This window comes from Cyprinodon variegatus, unplaced genomic scaffold, assembly GCF_000732505.1.
Source record: "Cyprinodon variegatus isolate N-32 unplaced genomic scaffold, C_variegatus-1.0 Scaffold65, whole genome shotgun sequence".
Lineage (NCBI taxonomy): Eukaryota > Metazoa > Chordata > Actinopteri > Cyprinodontiformes > Cyprinodontidae > Cyprinodon > Cyprinodon variegatus.
The window spans coordinates 1,116,159-1,117,921 of record NW_015150518.1 but is presented as its reverse complement, the minus strand read 5'-3'; the positions used below and the strand labels follow the sequence as shown (position 1 = coordinate 1,117,921).

General features: G+C 43.6%; 1 protein-coding gene across 1 annotated transcript in view; it reads right to left on the bottom strand.

Annotated features, from left to right (window-relative positions):
- Nucleotides 1-448: 448 nt before the first annotated feature.
- The window catches only part of LOC107082889 (SUN domain-containing protein 1-like), an 11,557-nt gene continuing 10,242 nt past the window's right edge, over nucleotides 449-1,763 (bottom strand). Inside the window, exon 19 of the mRNA XM_015371787.1 lies at nucleotides 449-1,069. Coding sequence (XP_015227273.1) covers nucleotides 956-1,069 — 114 coding nt within the window. The 3' untranslated portion in view covers nucleotides 449-955. The remainder of the gene's footprint in view (nucleotides 1,070-1,763) is intronic.

Below are 1,763 nucleotides of genomic sequence, written 5' to 3'. Positions count from 1 at the left end.
CTGCAAATCTTCTGGCACATATGAGCACCTGCACTGGAGAAAAACCATTTGGCTGTGATATTTGTGGTTAAATATTTACCCAGAATTCAACTCTCAGGAGGAAAATTAATGTCCACACTGGAGAGATGTTTGGTTGCAGCATCTGTGGTAAAAGGTTTACTCAGAACTCAACCCTCAGTCGACACATGAGCGTCCACCCAGAGGAAAAGCAGTTTCTCTGTGATGTTTGTGGCGAAACATTTTGTACAGCAGCTGATCTAAGAACACACAGAGGTAGTCATGAAGGAGAAAAACATGCCTTGAGATGACATGATGTGAATTAGCGCTATAGAAATAAACTGAATAGAATTCTGGGAGAGAATGGATATACCCCTGCAGGAACTTCAGGTCTATTCTCATCTAACTGACAAACGAAGGCAGTAAAACCACCGATTAAAATGTTGCAGCTTTATTACATAACAATTCAGTTTAAAGTCTTGTACAAAGATATTTACATACAAATATAAAAATAGCTCTATTGCAAATAAGTAACAAACTTTTAAATGAAAGACAAACGTTGGCTGTGCTGGAAGGGGTTCTAGTTTCTCTCCCTTTAGATCATCAGCTTTCAGATCCTGAATGTTAAAAATCAGCGTTTTGAGCTAAAACAGGAAGTCTGTTGCGTTTCTGCATTAAAAGTCGTTTTAAAATGTGAAACGTTGCTGTGATCTTTGGTCATGGGACTCGGCGCCTCCGTCTGCAGCGTGAAAATGAAGAACAGAAGCTCTGCTCTCAGGGAGGCTGGACTCTGAATCAGTCTGTAGTGGCGGCGGACGACGCATCACGCCTGATAGATGCTAAAAAGAAAAGCAGCAGCAGCAACAAACTGGATCTAAACTATGAACAGATTCATTGGATCACAGAACAGTTGGAGCATTTCCACAGGAAACGTACGGTCCGGCGGCGGGGCGGCGGCTCAGACGGCGCTCGGCGTCCCGTGCACTCTGAAGCGGTACATGCAGGTGTATTCTGGGTGGCCCCAGTTGGACAGAACCTGAACCTCGATGATCTGGAAGGCCTCGTCATTCTCCTAGTGAGGACAAAAAAAGAAAAAGAAAAATACGAAAACTTAAATAGATCAATAACAAAAAAAAACTCCTGATAAAGATTTAAAACCGACAGGAAGAGCCTCAGAAAAACAAACTCATGTAGGCGATGAAGTGCTGAAATGAAACCATTTTATCTGCTTTGTAGAAAAACCAGAACCTCCCGCAGGCAGACAGTTTTAGTCAGATTGGTTCAAACTCTGACCGGCGGTCCGGGAGCAGACCAGAGTCATCGCCTGAAGGGGGTCAGAGAAATCCTGACATTCGATAACGGCCAACTTTCTGAACCTGAGGTGGTAAAGAAACTTAAAACTTTACTCAATGCGAGAATAAATTGGAACATGATCAACATTTCAGTCCGGTTATCGGATATTGCGTCATGTTTACGACTTAATTTTACATTTAAGGCTCCTGTCACACTTTGCTGATTTCTCCAGCGTCTGCCTGACGTCCCAGAATCTCCTAAAACGCTGGCAGACGCTGAACTTTCTATGGATGCTTTCTATTTTAGGCGTAAACATAGAGGATTCATAACGAGTCCAGAACTTCTGTCCAACAAAAGCCTAACTTCTGCATAACGCACAGCAGCATAATGCTCAGGAAATGATGCACAACCAGAGTCCAGAGGGGGGCAGCGATGCGCCCTGAGGCACCTGGCCTGCAGAAAAAGATTTCTTT